The 19,843-nt window shown below is 36.2% G+C and overlaps 2 protein-coding genes across 2 annotated transcripts in view; one reads left to right on the top strand and one right to left on the bottom strand.

Moving 5' to 3' along the window:
• The window catches only part of BLNK (B cell linker), a 58,624-nt gene extending 53,352 nt beyond the window's left edge, over positions 1-5,272 (top strand). The window contains exons 19-23 of the mRNA XM_015810845.2: positions 872-903; positions 1,182-1,258; positions 1,642-1,725; positions 2,696-2,851; positions 4,209-5,272. Coding sequence (XP_015666331.1) covers positions 872-903; positions 1,182-1,258; positions 1,642-1,725; positions 2,696-2,851; positions 4,209-4,328 — 469 coding nt within the window. The 3' untranslated portion in view covers positions 4,329-5,272. The remainder of the gene's footprint in view (positions 1-871; positions 904-1,181; positions 1,259-1,641; positions 1,726-2,695; positions 2,852-4,208) is intronic.
• A 2,929-nt stretch (positions 5,273-8,201) lies between these two features.
• ZNF518A (zinc finger protein 518A) lies at positions 8,202-19,133 on the bottom strand. The gene is made up of 3 exons (XM_015810834.1): positions 19,073-19,133; positions 15,982-16,077; positions 8,202-13,489 (listed from the first exon to the last, which is right to left on the bottom strand). The coding sequence occupies exon 3, from the start codon at positions 13,395-13,397 to the stop codon at positions 8,943-8,945; it is 4,455 nt and encodes a 1,484-aa protein (XP_015666320.1). The 5' UTR covers positions 13,398-13,489; positions 15,982-16,077; positions 19,073-19,133; the 3' UTR covers positions 8,202-8,942.
• Between the last annotated feature and the right edge of the window lie 710 nt (positions 19,134-19,843).

Here is a 19,843-nt window from a genome sequence, read left to right as displayed (position 1 = left end):
GAATTTTTAAATAGGGACAATTTTAATTTAAATCTTAATTAATTATACAGCGAAAAAAAATATTTGGTTTTTAATAGGTTTTTATGGGGGGACGATGTTTTATGTGTTTTAATATGCTGTAAGCCGCCCTGAGTCCTATAGGGAGAAGGGCGGCATATAAATCCATGTAAATAAATAAATAAATAAATAAATAAATAAAGGAAAAGGATCAGTCATATCTGATTCTAGAAGGCAATGCCCATCTCTGTTTCTTAGCCAAGGGAGCCAGCGTCGTCCAAAGACATTTCCGTGGTCATATGGTCAGCATGACTATACACCAAGACTTACAGAATGCTGTTTCCTTCCCACCGAAGTGGTACCCATTTATCTACTCACATTTGCTTGCTTTCAAACTGCTAGGTGGGCAGGAACTGGGGCAAGTAACAGGACTTGGTTCTTGAACCCGGGCTGTCAGTTTTCCAGCTGACAAGCTCAGTGTCTTTACCCACTGAGCCACTGCACCCGCTTGGCATACAAATACAAACACATATTTCCTAGGACACCACAAATACAATGCAAGTCAACAAAAAAGCATAATTTCTTTAAGGAATCACCAAAATATAGCGAGCATGCCTACACCAGATTTAAAGCATCTTTCCAATCACTTTGCTACTGAATGCACATACCTAAGTTAAATCAAACGAACAAATTATGTGAACCCTAAATAGATCTTCCTAACAGTCAGCAGGTAAGGAGCTTTTACAAATCTTGAGATCTTTACAATAAATGTTAGATACTTTAATATTTTTCTCCTACATCACCAAATTCTGGGCAAATGCAATATGATATCTAATGCCATTTTTTATTTTTAATCTCCAACCCCAACCCCTAGGCCGTTACCTCAGAAGCCACCAATCTTGTCAAGTAAGTATTCTTAAATTTGATTTAATTTACAATTAAATCCAGTTAATTCATTTTGATCAGGGTAGAAATCTTGCTGGTAATTATTGCCATGACCTTCAAAATTTTCCTTACTTAGTCCTTGTCACTGATCTAGAAGGAAATAACCCATCCTAAGCAATAGAAAGCAAATACAGCTAAAGAATAGGATGACAATGTTGCATCGCTGGCTCTTTCATTTGTAATCTACATAGATAGCAACTGTATTCATGGTAGCCTACAAATAATATTCTGTTTCTCAGGATCTCCAGAACCTGCAAACCACATCACACACCCTCGAAGTAATAGCTCTCAAGGTGGTTCTACAATAGCAGAACAGGTATAACTCTGATATAAGGCTTTTTTAAATAAGTGGGAAGGGACTAGATGTCACTAAATTTTGATCAAAATCTAATGAGCTATCGTTTGGATAATTCACAAGTTCTTCATAAATAAATAATAACTACTCATTTCAATATTTTTCTATCAAAAATGTTTATAAAAATCACCCATTTACATTACAGATTTTGAGATTAAATCTATACAAAGGCTAATATTTACATATCTCCACATCATTCATAAATTATTCACATCCTGTGAAACACTTCCTGATTGATGTACAATTTATTAAACTTTATTTTTTTTATTACAGAAAGAAGCATAGGAAATCTTTGGTTTTATGGATACATAGATAGGAATGCCTCTTTTTCTTTTTCTTTACAGGATGCTGACGTTCTTGGTCAAGCATGGTACATGGCTTCTAGTGATCGGAAAATAGCCGAGGATGCATTATATAAATCAAACAAGGTAAAAAAAAATTTCTTGATCTCATAGCTTCTAACAATTCTTCAGAAGCATAGGAGAGAATCTGAAAAAAAAAAGCATTATCGAACAGGCAGAAAGATACGCATTCCATTTTCTTCGTACAATATAATTTGAATAGCACCAGATCTTTATTTCTGAATATTAAAAAAACAGCTTTATGCACTTGTTAATAATAACAAGGAGTGTTAATTATGGCAAAAATTCACTGAAATATTATTATTTCACCAGAAAAGCAGTTGGGTAAGATTCAGCTAAGTGTACAGAGGAAAAAAATGGTAGACTAAAGGAGGTGACCTGCTAAGTTAAATAGAGAATGGGAATGCAATTAAATTGGTAGGCTGCACAATAAAATATTTGGGACTACATATCCTTTCAGGAACAGGCAGATGATTGTTGTAAACTGGATTGTTTTAGTAATTATAAAACTGGGGTCTACAGAAATTATCCTAGTGTCCAGGTTGCTAGAACAAATTCACAGGGACACTGGAATATTTTAAATTTGGACTAGTTACCTACCTAATATTAGATAATTCTTTAGACCTAAGGGCTCCATAAAAAAAGAAAAGTAAAAAAGGTCACTGTGAATCAAGAAAATTTTGAAACCTCTGCTTTACTCTGAAAACTGTTTCTTGATCTAAAGCTCTAATATAAAGAATTGTTTCTTCTCTCAGGTAGAAAAAAGTTTTGTAACAATAGAATCCCTGAAATCAGTGCAGAATGAATACAGTTTATATTCCTAGATAATTCTCTTATGTACATCTACAAAAATACATGGATCTTTTGTGGACACAAGCAGTAGGCTGTGGGATTGTAAAAGCCAAAGACTCCAGCCCAATACTGGGGGGATTTTCTTTTTATCGATTAAGATATCAGAAACAAAAAAGGATTAAGAAAATAGAACTATTTCTTTTGATTATTCCTTGAAATTCATGCTTTCCACTCTTTTTTTCAGAATGGGTCTTTCTTAGTAAGGAAGAGTTCTGGACAAGATTCTAAGCAACCATATACGCTAGTTGTATTTTATAACAAAAGAGTATATAACATTCCAATCCGATTTATTGAATCTGAAAGGCAATACGCTTTGGGTAGAGAAAAGACTGGTGAGGAGGTGGGTGATTTATTTTTGATTTTTATTCTAAATACATGCATGGAAATTTGGTTACACTGCTTAGAAATATATTGATCTGTATGTTGATCATAAAAATGAACTAGCTTCTTTATGGGTAGAGATTTTAGCTCAAGGGAGTCTAATTAAAATGTGAATGCAGTTTGTCATCCTCTTTAACTATGAACCTCTCTGTTTTTTTATTAAAGATTTCTTACTAGAAGCTTTTAGTGGTAGATAATCTTAAAGGGAGAAGAATTTAGTCAGCACCATTCCTATACGAAGAGATGTTATTCAATTCTAAAGGGGGAAGTTTCTGTTAGGGAAATAAATCATGACTTAATTAAAAAAAACAACCCTAAAACTTCAAATTATAGTTGCATGCTTTTAAATAGGACTTTGTAACAAAATATAGTTGTCTTTTTCTATTTTGAACGACTGTTTTCTTATCAAGCTCTTACCACGACCTTTGCTAACTGCGGAAATTTCCAAAATGTATTGGGACTAAAGTTTTAACCCACCTAGGATACTATTTTGGAAGAGTGCCTTTATCCAAAAGGATAAAAACAATACAGATCTTGCTTTTAAAACCATATGCATTACATAAATTCATCTGTTGTTCTTTAAACAGTTTTTGAATAGTAATTGTTCACATTTTATTAATGTTGATCATTGAGTGTTAATCTGAAAGTTACAATTATACCCAAGAAACTCTTATCCTGGTTTTGGAATAAAATATTTACTTTGGATTAATCCATATTTACTTGCACTTAATGTGCCCACCCTGAAATCAATGAAATTCCAGTAATTGATAAATTTGGTTCTATTGATTGCAGTAACTCCACTCTTGCACAAAACAATGAGTAGAGGTCAAGATAATGTAAGAATCATATGGGAGAATTTAATTGTATGCATATTTGAGCTTTTTGATTAGCGCTTATGTACAGAAAATGTTATAAACTGTTGAACAAGGAGCTTACTTTCCCTATTATCTTCTGCCAAGATTACCTGTAACAGTCCTATATGGATTATATTGCCTTAGCACCTATATGTAACCATTCCATTTTGGTAATGACAAAATAAAGCCATTTATAGTACTAGAATTTTGTCTAAAAATGAGGCTAGCCTTAAGAGACATACTACTTGCAGTTTAGCTTACTCTTCTCCTACTCTTCATTGGGAACAATTCACATGTACAAAAGTGCTAGAAAATATTGAAATTAGAACATATAAATGTTGACTTCTCAAACAGAATTATTTTGTTTAGAGCTATTTGAGTGGAAAAGAGATTTAAATTCTGATTGTTGACCCATTCAGCAGGATTTGTGTTGAATAAACTATTTTTGTTTTCCCAATCCAGCACTTTGACAGTGTGACAGAAATAATAGAGAATCATCAGCGGACTTCTCTCGTTCTCATTGATAGTCAAAACAACACAAAAGACTCCACCAGGCTAAAATATATTGCTAGAGTTTTGTAACTGCATCAAGGAGCATCACGAAATCATCTAGCCAAGGATTTGAGCATCTGAACAAACATGCACAACTATTGTTAGAAGAACTTTCTTCAGTTTTTTCCAGCAAGCACCATGCTGATAGTTACCAAGCTAGTGGATTCGTTTATGAAATGCTGCTTCAATCATAAAGTGCCCATGTGTGGTATACCTTAAAAAAAACATTACAAACTCTGGAGGCAAAAAAATCTCAGTGGCAGACAAGATGTATTTAAAATATACCTGCTAGCTGTCTATGGAGGAAAGTCTAGTTGCCTCCTGAACAAGGACCTTTGGGGTATACCTGCTAGCATACACATGTCTTGTTAAACTTTGTATTTTTCAAAGCTAGAGTATCTGTATTCCAAAGAACAATTATATAACCAGCTAAAAGCAGGATTTTTATTCCTCTGACAACCATCTAAAATAATCAGGATGTTTATTTAGTATAACGGACTGGTACTTGTTTTACCTGTATTTGTTGGAGCTATTGTCAAATTCTGATATAAGTGTACATATATGAAAATTATAATTTATCAAGATGCAGTTATGATCCATAAAAAATTATAATTCTTGCATGGTAAATACTTAACTATTTCTTAGCTGTTACATGCTTTTGCAAAATGTTTCAGGACTGTAAAATACTTTGGCCACATGAATGTATCAAATAAGTATTCAGTGTTTGTTGGGGGGGGCGTGCAGGACTTTTTTTTCCCACTAGATTCATCATGCAGTTGTGATCTGCATCCAGCAAGATGTTATTTTATGACTCTTGGTAAATTTTAAATGAACAGTTAAAGCTTTAGAATCTTAGGTGTACATATTAGCTTGGCTTCCAATTAATTTTAATAAGGGCACTTGCTGCATTCCAAATTCTACCATTTGTTTTTTTGTTGCAGTGGTTGTACAATTGATAAAAAAGACTAAATGGTTTAGTATCTCAGTCAAATAATGCTTACAGATAGTCTTCAATTTATGAGTGCAATTGGGATCAGAATTTCAGTGAATGTGATCGTTAAGTGAGTTATTACATGACTAGACCTGATCTTATGAACATAGTCTTTTAAGTAAATCAGTCATTAAGAAAATCTGGTTACCCCAATTTACTTAGCTTGTCAGAAGTCTCCTGGGAAAGTAGCAATCACAATCATGTGATCACAAGATGTTACAACTGTAATAAATGCAAATTAGCTGCCAGGTGCCCAAATTACAATCACATGACCATGGGAGGTGGTGCAAAGTTTGTAACTTCAAGGATGGTCATAAGTAACTTTTTCCAAGGCCATTATAACTTCAAAGTGTAGTTAAACAAATGATCATAAGTTGAGGACTACTTGCATTTTTTTAAAAAAAATTACTTAAATATTTAATAACAGTAATAGTACTGGGCATACTAAATGTAAAAAATAAGATAGAATTTTACTTTTTCTTCCCAAATAAGCAATATACAGTTTTACACTTTCACTCATGGGATTATCTACATCCAGTTTCACTTAAGTTTTAATTGTGTTTTACATTTTTTTTTTCTTTCCAAACAACACATTACAAAATGCTGCATTTGGATTCTGATTTAACTGGAAGATGGTAAAATGATAAATAAACCCAGATTTCTTTTTAACGATGGCAAAGACGGGTATCCTTCCAATTAGTTTGACATAAATAACAATTTAGCGGCAAAAGGAAATCAAAACAGAGTAGCTGGATACTATGAAAGCTGACACCAGAGGACAGAACAACTAAAAGTACTGCAAGATTAGAAGAGGTAGAGATACCTGGCTCATAGAATTGCCAAAAGTTGGATATGATTGAATGGATATTATCATCATTTCAACAATATCACACACTTAGCTCTGATGTCTGATTTTTGTTACAGGTTTGCAGCTAATGTCCAAATATATTTAAATTAGCAACATATTGATCTGGCACTCGTTTCTGTCACCTTGTTTAAAGAATTAGTAAAGAAATGGGTTTGTTTCCTAGTCTCAGTACACATTTTTAATTTATTCCAGCTGAACACAACATAATCTTTAAAAGGAATGCTACTTAATTGTATCAACACTTGGAAAAATCTATTATTTTACCCAAAATATTTAGAAAAAAATTAATTTTGTGCCATATAACAGGATCAGTATTACAAGAAAATTAGGGGCAAAATGATTCTGATTTTAAATATTCAAGCAGTATGACAGGCAGCTGTACTGTAGCAAAGGCTAGGTGCTGTACAAGTGCTTAAGTCACATTAGAAGCTTACATATGTGCATGTTTATATGCCTGGCTGCAGACATAGAAAATTTTATTTTGCAAACAAGTTGAAACTCATTCTAAATACAAGGTTGAACCCTCCATCTAATGTTTTCTTTTTTTATAAATGCAGAATTTATTTATTTTATAAATACAGTATTTATAAATACAGAATATAAGTGATGTCTAGATATACAGGTGTTTAATTATCTTGATACAGTTGCTCCTATTTAAAATAATATTTAACTTGTTTAGTACCCGGAAAGTCAGTTTAAGTAACAAAACCACCAAGATTTTTTACCAGCAAGTTAATTCCTTGACATTAATAAACACCTGTGCTTTACTCAAGGTTTAAATTATTCAATACAGTTATATAGTAATATATCTATGTAACAAATTTATTAACAAGAAATACGTGCAGGGGAAATTTTAAGAGGTAATCCTGAATTGTAATTAATTTCAAAACATCACTTTAATATTAGTTAAATTATTCACTTTCTTAAGGGGGGTTAATATATTATTTCTATCAATATACAGGTTAACAGCATCCAGTACCTGTTTGGACTTGACTTAATTCTCAACTTAGTAAAAAATTTTAAGAAATATCTATTCCCTTGTCTATTATTTTACATGAGAAAGGAACAGTCTACATTATTATTCAGTGTATTATTCTTACTTGAAAGCTGTGTGTATCTAATACAAAGATGAAAACTTTTCTTTTGGCAGGTCTGCACTACAGCAAAGATGGTTTCCTTAGTGAGAGAAAGATGATCTGTTCCCAGGTAAAAGTACCTAAACAGATCAGAAGTTTTAATTATGCAATTACATCCCCCCCCCCAAATAGGAAAAACTTTGATAAAATCTTCAATCAACCTGAGAAATATTTTGTCTAAATCAGAAACTATGTCCAAGCAACAGATTTTTTCAATAAATTCAAATACTCTTTAACAGTTTTTGTCAACATGATGTAAAAAGAGATGCTGAGACTCTAGAAAGAATACAGAGAAGAGCAACAAAGATGATTAGGGGACTGGAGGCTAAAGCATATTAGGAAAGGCTGCTGGAATTGGGTCTGTCTAGTTTAATGAAGAGAAGGACAAGGGGGGACATGATAGCAGTGTTCCAATATCTCAGGGGCTGCCACAAGAAGAGGGGGCCAAGCTATTCTCCAAAGCGCCTGAAGGCAGGACAAGAAGCAATGGATGGAAACTAATCAAGGAAAGAAGCAACCTAGAACTAAAGAGAAATTTCCTGACAGAACAATTAACCAGTGGAACAACCTGCCTCCAGAAACGGTGAATGCTCCAACACTGGAAGTTTTTAAGAAGAAACTGGACAGCCATTTGTCTGAAATGGTACAGGGTTTCCTGCCTGAGCAGGGGGTTGGACTAGATGACCTCCAAGGTCCCTTCCAACTTATTATTATTATTATTATTATTATTATTATCAATGTTTCATATCCCGACTGATAGTATTCCGTTAAAAGGAACTCTTTCCAAAGTGTAACAACAAAGAAAATCACATTCTGCTTTCTAGCATGACCATTATCACAATGATAACACTGTCTTTTACATGCATTTGGTTGCAAAATTATGGAATCAGATTCTTAATAAAATTTAATACCAATGTTGTAGGGATGACAAATGTTCACTTGGAATTCTCAGTACTGTTATACAAACAGGGAATACATTTTTCCAACAGTTATCTTCATCAGGCTTAAACACAGTAATAGGTTTATTGATTTGTATGAAAAATACTTCACTAAGAAAGTAGACAAACTGCACAGAAATAGTACAAGTGTCATGTGCATAGCAATATAGCTTAAAGCATTCACATATGGCTTTGTTTTAAAAGAAACTGTTAGGAGACCTGGCCCTATACAGACCTATGGTTATACAGTTGACACAAAGTAAACTGCTTCACATCTTTTAGGCACTTGCTAACAACAGTGATCAATCCCTGGAAAAAAAAATCTTTAAAAGATCAAGGAAAAATACGGCAATAGCTGTGGATAGCTGAAAACCCTTTTAGTAGTGCATGCACAGAGCTGGAAAATACAATTCCTGTGCAAGATTTTGTAGCAAATAACCAAAGTACAAAAATATGTACACACTTTCATGTTTAAATATATACAAGACAGAAAAGCCCTGAAATTCATTCTCCAATTACAAATATATGCCATGATAGTAGTAACAAACACAAATTAAACTGCAATAGCAACTATTCAATTAAAATTTATACAGATTCATTTTAGGTGCTAACATGAAACTTGATTTAAAAAACATAATTGTAATGTGTTCCTGGATGCTATCAGCCAAAATAGTTCAATCGGAGGAACATGATTTTGTATTCTTCAATAAGTTATTCTAATGAATTCCAGTCTCGAGTGGCTTCCATCAGATGCCGCTGTCCGTGCCCTACCCAATTGTCCTGATTGTCAAATATCCTCCCACAAAACCAGCAGCTAAATTTAGTTTTCAGCGTATTATCAGAGGTAGTTTTCACAATCTGATAATTATTTTTGCTAGTCTTCTTCAGTGTTAATTTTAAAACAAATCTTTCTTTTACAGGACTTACAGGTTTTAGCATTTTGTGTTTTCTTTGAGTCAGTTCATTAGTAATTAAGTACAAACTGTTGCTATAATATGGTGGCTCCAGAAGAGCATCTATTGTTCTCTTTGATAAAGAGACCTTTAGAACATGTCCTTTAAACTTTGCAATAGTTTTCATAACATTTACAACTTCAGGAACATCAGCATCAGGGTGGTTTAGTACAACGACAGGCTGATTTCTCCGGGGGCATTTGACAAGTTGTTTAGAATGAAAAGGAAGTAAATTTAAAATCCTTATAGTATCTTTTGATGCTCTTGGTCTGTAAGGGGTTTGAAACAAGGATTCAAATTCATTCACGTCTAGTTGATTTTTTTCTTTGCACTTTCGATGCAATGTTTTCTTTCTAGGAGGTCCCTGAAAGTCATCCTTAGTTTTCCGTTTCAAATTCTTATTCTTCTGTGATACTGTAGCATTAGAAACTTTAGCATCATTTTGCTTCGAATGATGCTTAACCTTTGAAATTTGTGTTGACATATTCTCTGTTGCTCTTTGATTTTCCAAACTGCTTCCTGTGTTAGCAGTTTCTTTTTGAGTTGAATCAAGTGGGGTCTTTTGTGACCACGTCTTACCATCTCTAGAGGAATGTACCAGTTCTACAGAGGAACAAGAATCTTTTGATTTCCCATTTGCTGAACAAGCATTTGCTGGCATCAAACTACCTGATAAGTATAAGGCATTGCTAGAAGGGCGAGATATATTTTTCTGATTTAGTGCAGGACTATTGCAACACTTCATACTGTTCAACTGCAAAGATGAGACAGTGTTGCTAACTGGTTGGCATTTGTCTGCAGCAGGAAAAGTCTTAATTTTCAAAAAAAGCTTTTGTTGCATTGCTCTATGTTTCTTTGGTTCAGAACTTTGACTATGAGTAGGACCTTGAAAAACACTATGGTTTTGTACAAGAGACTTGTTCGATGACATACATTTAAGAAAAACTGCTTGTCTACCATTGGGCAAAAGTGCATACACAGGTTGTTCCTGTCCCACCTCTGGCTGTTTCACTGACTTTGCACAAGCAGCCTTACTGCCTTGAAATCCAGCTAGTATTTTCACGGAAGAAAGTCTGCTCTCTGGATTTGTATTGTGCTGATCGATTTGTGGAATGGCAATGGATGAAGCATTTACTGCCTCACTACATGTATTAATACTAGAATTTCTTAGGCTTCTAGAATCATTTGTTTGTAGGTCCCTGTGTGAGGATACTGGCTTTTTAGATGCAATTTTCTCTAAAACCTGAGAATTATTTTCAGCGGCATTTGCAGCTGTTCCAAGGGAACCCCTACCAAAGGTCAAAATCATTCCAGGTCTTTTATTTAAAAGCAAAGATGCAGTTCTGGTTGCCTGAGCATCTGATGAACTCACTTTTGGAGAAGGCCTTCCTGAAATAACTTGTAATCCTTGCTTGCGAGCAAGATGCAAAGGTACAAAAAATCTTGATGGAGTTGACTGTAGTACTGTTTTTTTCTGTTCAGGAAAAAATGGACAAATTTTACTAGGGCCATGGTTATTAGAGCGCATCTTGTCTTTCGCCAACTGTTGTGTTATGATTGAATCTGTCTGAGTCTTAAGCAATGCACCAACACTTGTTTTCCCTGATGCTGAATTTATTGCTTCTGTTCTAAGAGGCAAAGGGATTTGTCCTCCGTTCTTCAGGTATACACTTTCATTTCTTGCAGCGTTGTTCATATTCAGTTCTCTCTTAAATTTATCAGAGGAATCAGTTAAATTGCAATAAGGTGATAAATCATTATGTGTAAATGTCCTACAATTTGTATATTTGTTTGAAAAAGATCTGTCATAATTGGTTTTAACATAGTTATTTGACTGAACGATGGTTGGTCTTTTTAAGACCTCTTGTAATGACTGGTTTATTTCAGGTGACAAATAGGTGGATGCCTGCTTGCTTTGAAGGGAGAAAACTGATGTTATTTTAGGCATAAGTGATGAATTTACACAATTGGAATCATTTTCTTGCTTGGATTTTTCAGCTACATGTTCCAACATTTGATTTACCTTAGTATTCAAATACAATTGTCCATCATGGTTTTCTAACCAACACTGTTTGTCAATACTGTGAGTGGGTAGGCTGGCAGAGAATACTGGAGTATTATTACCATTTACAAAGCCACAAAGAGGCAACAGTGATTTTTTGTCTAAATTTAATTCTGTTGCTGATTGTGAAAAACAAGGCATAGATTCACTTGTAGGCTTGCTTTGCAGAGGATACATTTTGTTGTAAGTAAGTTCTTTTGATTTTTCCAAAATGCCTATTTTAGAATAATTATGGAAAGGCAATGGTGCCTGATTGGAAATATCTGTTGATGAACAACAGAGATTATTGTGTTTATTATTGTTGTTGTTTACTTCACCATTGACTACTTTGAATTCTGGAGGAAAAGGTTTTTTCATGGGATCATAATGAAGCATGCGTGAACCAGAAGGGGATAAAACCTGAAGATGGTCTTGAGGTATACAATTTTTCCATGAAACTGGACTTCTAGTCTTGACCACCAAATCACAAGGAAATGAAGATGTTTCAGGTTTCACCGGCAAACGGCTTGCACACTTTCCTACCATTACAATAGGTGGTACAATATTCTGCGATGCATTGCAACATAATACATTGCCTTCTTGCTTTATTTTTCCTGAAAACTGGTTAGACGATGGAGATGTTGACAAGTGAACAGAATTATTCCTAGGCATTTGATTATTAATTTCATGAGATCTAGCAACTAATGGTAAATTGCAGTTGTCAGCTGTCTCTTCTTGGCATTCAGTTGTACCATCTTTAATCCCATCAAACTTATTTCCTCCAGGCAAATTCTGTTTTTCTGTAGGTAGCAATTTTATTACTATATGTTGTTTTCCATCCACCGTTTTGAATCCCAAAAATTTAGCACTGTAGTTTGCAGGAACAGATATTCTATTATTTTTAACCATCAACACTGTAGGACCATGAACTGCTTTTTTCATCAATCCCCGTGTGGAACCTAGTCCACCTTTTGCTCTGTTGTACTGAATCGCTGGAGACGATTTTGTTCCACTATAAACAAGCTTTTCATTTAAAAGAATGTCATGTAGTTCTTTTACAGATTGACCTATTTCTTCAGATTTAGGCAGACTGTCTTTCAAGACTTCGAAAACATCTTCTTCTTCAGTTCTACAGCCATCAGTGGCAATTTTTTTACGTCTCCACAATGCTTTCCTTGATGCACCAGTTTTGTACCTTTTCAAGATAAGTTTTAGTCCCGTTGAATTCTTCACCCTTTTTTCATTATCATCTGTATTCATTTTATCTTTTGCATAGAGATGGTCTTTGTGTAAGGTAATAATATGTTTTAAAAGGTAGTTTTTCCGTGATGCCATATAGTTACAATACTGACAACTGAAAGGAAATGTGCCAGTGTGTGAAACAACATGCTTTTGAAACTCTTCTTCTGAAAAACTTACATGATGGCATTTCTCACAATTATACTGCATTTCATTATGCCTATGTATATGTTGAACAAAGGTGCCTACATCTTGGGTTGAAAATCTACATTTTTCACATTGAAAATTACCATTTACACAATGTTGAGATGTGAAATGTTTTGTTAAGTCCAATAGAGTGTATCGGTGATCATCATTACAGATTTCACATTTTACTAAGGTGCTACGATGCGTTCGGCGATGTTGGTTGAATGACTGAAAATCATTAGCTGAAAAATTACACATTTCACAGGGGTATGATGGCAATTCTCCCTGATGTAACAATTGAAAATGTTTCTGTAGATCATTTGGGCTATATCTGATGTTGTTTTGGCATTTTGTACAACTGAAATTCAGTATTTTTGCTGTTTTCAAGCCTTCCTCATAATGTAATCCTGATTTGTTATGTGGACTATAAATCTCAGAATAATTTACACTGTTCCCATTCATATCCATTTGAACGAAAGATGCTTCTACAGGTTTTTCTTTACACTGAAATAATTTCATATATTTGTCAATTTCATGTTTAAACATTATTTCATTTGGTATATTTACCCTGGGCAATTCTATTTTCACATTTTTTAGACCATAGGCAACAATATCTGAAATTGTAGGTTCAAATGTAGACTTTTCAATAGTAATATCAGATGTAGAAACACACAGTCTATCTGACTGATCATCTTGTAATAAGTTGGTCTTCTGAATGCAAAAAAAATGTTCTTGCTCAGATGGCATTTTTTGTAATGTACTATTATTGCAATCTTCGTCTTTTAAGACTCTGAGCTGAATTACTACGAGAGTTCCACAATTTTCTTAACTTGGCATATCTGAAATAAAAATATCAAGTTAATTTGTAAAACTTCTAAAGGAAAGCAGATGCCCAGAGTCCCATTTTAGACAGCATATCGTACTGGCAGGAAGCATTACAATACAGGTGCTAAAAGGATATGGCTATAAAAGTTGTTTCTTTAAAAAAAAAAAACTAGTCTTGTGTTGGTATTAATATGCTCTGATTTCTCTGGCTTCATCCTTTATGGCTAAGTTTCAGGACACCAAAAATAATTTTTATTTACTGGTCATCATCCTACACTCGCTGAGTCATTGATTCTTTTTTAGATAACTGTTCCTCATGCTTGTCAGCTCTTCTCATTGTATACCCTCTTTTGACATAGTTACATCAAAAAGTCATTGTCTAGCCACTACTATCATTTTTTCCAAACTAGTTCAGGTCTGCCAATATCTTTTTCATCTATTGTCCCTGACCTTTTTCCTTTAACTTAAAAAATTAAAATCCTAAAACAATCAAATAACTGATTAACCAGATAATCATCATGTCTCTTTTTTCATGATATAATGTAACAAATACACTAAATGTTTTGCTAAATATTCTGAAAGGAGCACTACTCTTGTTTTAAGATAAAGAAAAGTAATGCCTTATTTTGTTCCCCTTACTATTCTTGTTTCCTTCCTCTGACTTTCCTTCACTGACTTCACTACCTTAATCAAACAGAGTTATTTTGCTTCTTAAAACCATTATTTAATGGTTAATAATAAGACAATTAGCACAGACATCTCTCAGGGCTGTGTGCTATCCCCATTGTTCTTCTCTCTATACCAATGGCTGCATCTCTAAGAATCTTCTTGCTAAAGTACTGAAGTTTCCCGATGATAACCACTGTCATTGGTCTCATTCGAGATGGTCAGGAGTCTACATATAGGCAGGCGGTTGAACAACTGGCCCTGTAGTTCAGCCAGAACAATCTGGAACTGAACATGCTTAAAACTGTAGAGATGATAGTAGATTTTATAGCATGAACCCTCTTATTCCACCACCTCTTACTATATTTGACAGCACAGTATCAACAGTAGAGACCTTCAAGTTTTGGGGTTCTATAATCTCCCAGGATTTGAAATAGACACCTAACATTAGAATCATCATTAAAAAGGCACAACAAAGAATTTTCTTCTTGTGTCAACTCAGAAAGTTCAGACTGCTGAAGGAGCAGTCTGACATTTGTACTTCTATAACTGTCTGGTTTGATACAGCAACTAAACAGGACAGGTAAAGATTCCAACAGATAGTTAGGACTGCAGAAAAAACTGCAATCAGCCTGCCTTCCATAGAAGACCTGTAGATCACGTGGGGTCAGGAGGGCTGAGAAAATAGCTACAGATCCCTCACATCCTAGACAAATAAACTATTCTATTCTTGTTCCTATCTATTCTATTCCTCTCTTGCTCTCTTGCCATTTATTATGCCTAGTGTTGCTTTTCATCAATGCTGCACATTCAAGAAATCCTTTCTCAAAACTTGTATTGTGGGAATCTTAGAACAGAAGTGTACAAATATCTTTAGTTATTTTAATAACTTCTTCCTCTATCACTGTGGTGGCAAACCTGTGGCACGCAGAGCCCTCTCTGTGGGCACGCGTGCCATCACCCCAGTCCTAGGACTTCAGCTGGGTTTTATAAAACCTTTTCGCTTTAGGCCTCCGCCACTGTGTGCAAAATAAAAAAAGGTTCAATCAATCAATTTCAACTTCGCGGGGAAAAAAAAGATTTGCAAAGTTGAAATTGATTGATTGAAGGTTTTAGTCCCACCCAGTCTGCTGTTACCACCACAGCCACGCCCACCCAAAGGGCCTCACCCACCCGGCACCCGATGATACATAAGTGGGTTTTGGGTTGTAGTTTGGGCTCTCAGTCTGTAAAAGGTTCGCCATCACTGCTCTATCACATTCAAAATCACAATTTAGTAACAACTACGGAGTCTCCAAGGGCCACATATACTCTTAGAGCTTCAGGTCTTCTTTATTTTTAATCTGTAAACAATTTGTGATAGGAACTATTAAATATCACCTTTTTTAAATGGCATGTAAATAACAGTTAATAATGCCAGGTCTAGTAAACTAATAAAAATATTTATGAACTAAAATTGTAGAATATGCTATAGCTTTATTGCCTGGTCATCAGTATATTGTCACCTACTATGAATAAGCAAACAAACTATGATTTATAAGCCAGAATTCATATATAAAAAATTAAAACATAACACTTTAAGCCAGGCATGTTCAATCTGTGGCCCATGGGTCACGTGTGGCCCTGGACAGCTAGTAATGCAGCCCAAGATTTTAAACTTTTAACATTATGATGTAATTTATATACGTTAATAATATTGTATGTTTTATATGTGGCCCAAGACAATTCCTCTTCACTCAATGTGGCCCAGTCAAGCCAAAAGTTTGGACACCCATGTTTTAAGCTAAATCTCTCAAATCCATTTTAACTTTTTAAAGTGTAATCAAGTTATAAAACTTACTCTTTAAGAAAAACTACGATGCCATTTCCAATAGCTTGCTCAAGAGATGAATTTGGAAATCAAGATTCAAAAGAGGTTTTCAATGTACAGCACATCCTAAAATAAAGAAAATATTATTTTTAAAACACAAAAGTATTAAAAGTTAGAATTTGAGTCATTTCAGATATGTCTGCCCTCAATAAATTGGAACAAATTCTGATGTCATTTTACTATAAAAGTTGTCATTCTCTATAGTTAAAAAAAGATACAAGAATACTGAAAATAGTTACACTAACTAGTCTTTTTAGCACTGAATAAAATAGTTACGCTAATTAGTCTTTTTAGTCTGTATATGACTAACAATAATATTGCTTCCTTAAAAAGTCAAAACTTTTAGTAAAATTAACATTTTATTTAAAATCAGAATATTCTAAGTGGTGCATTTAAGTTACAATAGTGTGCATAACAGGATGTGTCAGAATGAACAACAAAAAATATTTTCTGGGCCAAAAAATGAACTGCAAAGATTGGATCACCCTCAAGAATCAAAACTTTTAAAGTATCCTTTAAAACAATTTCCAAAATTAGAACAATCTTGACATCCTTATACAAGATAGAATCTAAAAGCTAATTAATAGAAAAAATACTTTAATTTTGCAGAAGAAATCTAAGACTTTAATGTTACATGTAATATAATTGATGAAAAAGAAGTGCTCAAATCAACTGATGAATTATTAGTGTAAAATACCCTGTATTTTGAAACTTTTCAAGATTCAGCAAGGAGAGTTTACAATTTCGAAATATAGCAAAATATTATTTGTGCCATCTACATCTTCCATATAATGAGTTTACTTATAATGCCATTTTGAATGCTTTTATTATTTTAAATAAAAGCCTACCTATTAGGTTAAGCCTACAACACTAGCTTGAAATGGCAGACTTACAGTGTAATACAAGTACTCTATGAAACTTGCATCTTATAAATTATCAAGACAGAACATCCAGAACCTGATGACCTGGCCCAATGACATCAGAAATAATCATCACTCTCTTTTGCTATAAAAGTATTAAATCAATCATAAACATAATTTCCTTGGTCTATTTATTCAATGATGTCTTTCAAGATACGCTACTATACATCATTCTGCCCTGTAATGATGTAGTCATTAACATCATCCTTCTTGCTTTTGGAATGACACTAGTAGTCATTATCTATTTCTGAGCAAGAAATAATTATGGTGTTTAGGTATAAAACTAACTGAAACAAAATAAGACAATATCAACAATTAAATTGCTGACCCCTCACCATCTTACAGGCTTTTCAAGATTTTTGACTTGTTCTTTTTAACAAACAATTAAGGGCAATGCTGAAAAGCTCCAATATAAAATAAAGATCTCTCTACTCAGAAAACGCATGCTATTTGTTTATTACATTTATATTACTCTGCAATCTCAGTGATTTTACAGGAACATATAAATCACTCAAACAAAAGACTAGCAGACTGACTATTCAGTCTGAAGCCATCTACTATTGTAAGTTTACATGGTGAAGCAAAAAATGCAATTCAGGAAGGCTTGGATAATGTGTTTCAAATTTAATTTCCTTGATAAATTAAAACTTGTAGTGAAAATTCCTCAGTTTTTATCAAATATCCTTTATTTCTTCTTTCATCTGTAGTAATCCTCATGATTTTAAACTCAGGAATCCAGGAACATTCATCTAACAGCTTCATACCAGCACCATTGATTTTTAAAATTTTCCTTCCCATCAGAAAGAACAGCATTATTCCTTTTGAGAGAGGGTCAACAATAATCTCCACCATAATGCAGAACTCACCAGGTGGCAAAGTTTTCAGGGATTTTTTTTTTGTCTCCTCTTTTCAATTTTCCCGTGGTTTTGTCACCTGCACATTCCCTCTCCTCCATCTCTTTGCTCCTTTCTCTCACTGCTGATTGCTGGACAAAAGCAGATGCCTGCTATTTCTCTTAGCTCTTTTTTCTCTCCACCTCTTTCTTTGTTCATTAGGTGAGTGAGAGTAAGAAAACATTATTCTGCAATAAAGTACAATCCTCCACCAAGGGATATACTTCTAATTAGACATCAATAAGACTGCCTATACATCTTGTTCCTTTCACTAGCCTGAAAGATGGAGGAGAGAAATGATGGTTGCATGTATTTAATAGAAAAGTTTACTTTACTTGCCAGTGAATAGTGTTTCTATTTCTGAATGGCTAATTGCAAGAACAGTTACCAAGTTAGTTCCCTGGGTCCTTCTAGAATTGGAAAGAGGCATTTTAGATACAAATATGTGTCCATGCACCCTAAAGTGCCATATTGTGCATAGTCAACCACTTCACCTGCTTGGGGAGGTTCCTTTTGAACTACTGGAAACAAGTGTATGAAAGTGAGTGCCTTGCGAGGATTAAGTGTGTTTAGCTCCCACTCGGACGCTTTAAAAGTGGGGGTCAACGATGTAGCAGGTGAAGAGCACCTCGCAGCATAATGGGGTGAGCACAAGGACGCCAAGGGATGTAGGAAAACCCTACCCCAAGTTGCTACAAAGATGTCCGGATGATACCAATGTGAAGAAAAGGACGGCTTTTCAAGCGTTTTCCAGACCACATGCCTAGAGGCAGGTGAGCCTATGCAAGGGTTGGATGCCCATGGAGGACACCTAATCCTGGATTCACCCTCCAAGTGAGGGGCGGCCGTACGCGCGCACAAAGTTCGTCGGCCGTTGTTGATGCCCGGTCTTCCGCGCGGCCATGGCTGCCCGGGCTGTCACAGCGCACTGCCGCCTTCCTAAAACTCCCACCACGCGCTGCCAAGCCCTTCCCGAGCCGTTCCCGCTTCCCGGGGGCAGAAATGGGGGCGCGCCACCAACTTTCCCAACGGCGGCCGCGGGAGGGGATGGCGGAGCGTGGGACTATTTGATGCCTCAGCCCAGCCAGAGGGCGGGTACCGGGGTCGCCCCGTCCTGCGAAGAGCCCCTCTCGCTCCAACCGGCGGCGACGGGGGGCAGATGGTCCCCCCCTTCCCCGTCGGGGCGCCCAGGGACTCGCGCCTCCCCCGCGCCCGCCAACCGCTCCGCTCGTTGGGCGTCTCGATTACCTCGCCCGTCTCCATACTCCGACGAGTCACTATTGGCGGCCATTACACTTTCCATCCGGGGACTGCGGGAATTGCCGAGTTCAGCAATGGAGGGAGGGGTGGGGTGAGAGCGGCGGAGGGATCTGCGCCGCGCATGAGGCCGAGGCCTGAAGACGTGTGTGGGGCCGCGGCCTGCCCTCCTTCGCCTTTCCGTCTTCTCCGTAGCGCGGCGGCGGGGTCCTCAACTGTTTCCCTACGCCGGGAAAGGCGGCCTGGGAGATGGCTGGCACCCGCTGCGCGGAGAGTTTCTAGAAAAGTAAAGAAGGCCGTTGCGCTCATTGCCTTCCCCACCGAGTCCCTCCTCCCTCTCCCCTCCCCCCGCTGGTGTTGGTGTGCGTGAGGGCGCGCGAAGCTCCGGGGATGGCTCGAGCACAATGCACGGTGTAACTCAAGCACAAAAGTACCCTTCGCCCTGACAGCCTCTCCCTCTCGGGGAAACGACCTGAGGCGCTCTACCTCCCCTAGGAGGCCGGCACACAAAGACAAGACCCTCCAAGAGGAAGCAAACAAGGCGCCCCTGCGCCTTGTCTTCCTTCCATCAAGGAGGAACGCCATCTTTCCTTTGGCTCATCAACCCGTAGCCATTGTCTGAAAGGTGCTTCCTGAGCGCCAGCCATGTAGACTTGTCCTTCCTGCGCAGAGCAGCGTCTTTCGTGCAAAGAAAGTAGGCCCTATTGGGTTCTTCCAAAGTCCGTCTCTCCCGATCGGGACACAGGACAATCTGCAAGCCTT

The sequence above is a fragment of the Protobothrops mucrosquamatus genome, unplaced genomic scaffold, assembly GCF_001527695.2.
Source record: "Protobothrops mucrosquamatus isolate PMUCROS unplaced genomic scaffold, P.Mucros_1.0 scaffold_41, whole genome shotgun sequence".
Lineage (NCBI taxonomy): Eukaryota > Metazoa > Chordata > Lepidosauria > Squamata > Viperidae > Protobothrops > Protobothrops mucrosquamatus.
Note: the sequence above shows the minus strand (reverse complement) of the source record. Positions and strands in the feature narration are given on the sequence as shown.